Source organism: Lactuca saligna, chromosome 7 (assembly GCF_052625555.1).
Source record: "Lactuca saligna cultivar CGN05327 chromosome 7, ASM5262555v1, whole genome shotgun sequence".
NCBI lineage: Eukaryota > Viridiplantae > Streptophyta > Magnoliopsida > Asterales > Asteraceae > Lactuca > Lactuca saligna.
In genome coordinates, this window is record NC_136423.1 from 41968631 (window position 1) to 41970996 (window position 2366).

Below are 2366 nucleotides of genomic sequence, written 5' to 3' on the forward strand. Positions count from 1 at the left end.
GTGTGCGGCTGTACACATGTGTATGGATGGAGGCCCATATAAATAGATGTAATGGGTAGAGGAGTGTAAGGCTAAAGAAGAGAGAGAAAGTTAGAGAGAAGAAGGGTGTGTGAGAGATAATCTATTGTAAGGAGCATCACTCAATTTCATTAATACATCATAGATTCATCTTCTTCTTCTCCTTCTCTTCTAATTGATCTGAAATCATCCAATTGATTGGGATTCCACACCATCAATTGGATCTGATTGATACACAAGCAATATTTGGGATTAACAATTGGTATCAAAGCCAATTTGGTATCAATTGAAGTATTTTGAAGTGTGAGGGTGCAAAATTTCACTATTTTTTGAAGTGTTTTTGATCAAAGAACTGTTGTTTGATTCCTGTGTTTAATAGTTTTTATAGTCTAAAATCAAATTTTATTAAAAATCTGAGAAAATCGTGTGTTTTTTAATGTTTTGGAGTGTGCGGTCAACTGTTTGAAGGTGTGCGGTTTACTGTTGAAGGTGTGCGGCTCACTGTTTGAAGGTGTGTGGTCCATAGTTTGAAGGTTTGATGCCAAGTGTGTGCAGTGGAGTGTATTGTTTGAAGTGTGTACGGTTGCATTCTAAAAATTGTTTGCTGTTGAGAGTGTGCGACTGAGTGTGCTGTTAAGGGTGTACGGTTGGGTTTGCTGTTGAATTTGCTGACTAAACGTGTGTGGTTGAATTTGCTGATTAAGTCTTGTTTTCTATTAGTGCGTGCGGTTACAACTATTTTGTTGTCGTGTGTATGATTGAAGTCAAGTGTGCGGTTATACCTTGTGTATGGTAACAATCACTTAAAGCTTGTCAAAATGGAATCTCAAAGCATGATTGCTCATCAGGATTTGGATGCAATTATGGGAACTACTACTCGTATTCCCAGATTGTTGTCAGCTGAAGGATTTCCTGAATGGAAATATCGAATTGAGAAATACATCAAGACGAAAGACTTCAAAATTTGGAGAAGTATTTTAAGAGGACTGATTCGGATTACATCCACTCTAGAAGATGACACTCTAATTGACAAACTGATTGAAAACTACACTGATGATGACTTTGAAAGAGTTGAAGACCAAGAAAAGGTACTCACTACACTCACCATGGCGTTGTCTCCTGAGATTGCACAAGGATTTCGTGAGTATACGTCAACAAAAGCATTGTGGGAAGCGCTCATAGAAGTCTACGAAGGAAATGAAGACATGAAGCAAAGCCGACAAGACATGCTCCGACAAAAATTCAACATGTTTAATTACGTGTTGGGAGAAACATTGGAAAATCAACTGCAAAGATTTATCACACTAACCACTGAAATGAGCTCCGCGGGTGTGATGGTTACTAGGTCCGAAATCAACAAAAAGCTGCTAAATTCTCTTCCAAAATTATGGGACATGAATGTCTCAGTGATTAAAAAGACAAAAGACCTGAATCGATTGAGCTTAGCCGAAACAATGGCAATCATCAAAGCTTGCGATCTTGATGATAGACAAAGAGAAATCAACCATGTCAACTCGTACTTTACAGCTAATCTTGGAATTCAAAACAACAACACTGCTTTCTCAAGCTTTACCACTCATCCAAATTCTCAAGTTCATGTCCCTCAAGTTCAACCTTAAGCAGCTCATCAAACCATATCATACAACATACCTCAAATGCAACAAACTCAAGTCCCTCAATCTCAAAACACATCTCAAGTCGGTTCAAGTGTTGCTTCTTCCATAGGAGTTTCAGTTCATTCTCACAGAAGTGGTTCTCAAAGTTCATCTGCAAGTGAAAAGGAGGAAAATATGGCTCTAGATACTGGGTTAGTGAACTGCTACAATGCCTTTGTTGCTGGAGAGCTCTCTCCACAACTCTCATTCGCTGATCTCGACCAAATCCACCCTGAAGATGTGGAAGAGATGGATATTACTTGGCAAATGGCAATGGCAATATTCAAGGCTAAACAATTCTCAAAGAAGACTGGAAAGAACAACTGGGGTGTAAATTCTGACAAGAAGATGGGATTTAGTAAAGGAAATTTACGTTGTTAAAATTGTCATGAACCAGGACACTTTGCAAGGGAATACCCAAAACCCGATCGACGAGAGAACTTTGAAATAACCATGGTGCCAGTGACTTATGTTCACAGAACAACAAAGGATCATCTTCAAACAATCAGTCTACAAACATGGAAATGGTGGCCCAATTGTTTAGCTGGGAAGATCATGTTCAGGCCCTAAACATTTCGGGACCTGAAAAGGCAAATCTTGCTCAAGTCAAGGATGAAGATGAAGGAAAAATGAATACAGATCCAGAAGAGGAGATGATGAATCTGCAATTTGCATTCATGGTACAAACCACTC

General features: G+C 38.9%; 1 protein-coding gene across 1 annotated transcript; it reads left to right on the plus strand.

Moving 5' to 3' along the window:
* Positions 1–836: 836 nt before the first annotated feature.
* Positions 837–1637, plus strand: LOC145006872 (uncharacterized). The gene has a single exon (XM_078965898.1). The coding sequence runs from the start codon at positions 837–839 to the stop codon at positions 1635–1637; it is 801 nt and encodes a 266-aa protein (XP_078822024.1).
* The last annotated feature ends 729 nt before the right edge of the window (positions 1638–2366 follow it).

Excerpts from the sequence above, each read along its gene's own strand:
- LOC145006872 (XM_078965898.1), top strand. The coding sequence starts at position 837 with ATGGAATCTCAAAGCATGATTGCTCATCAGGATTTGGATGCAATTATG.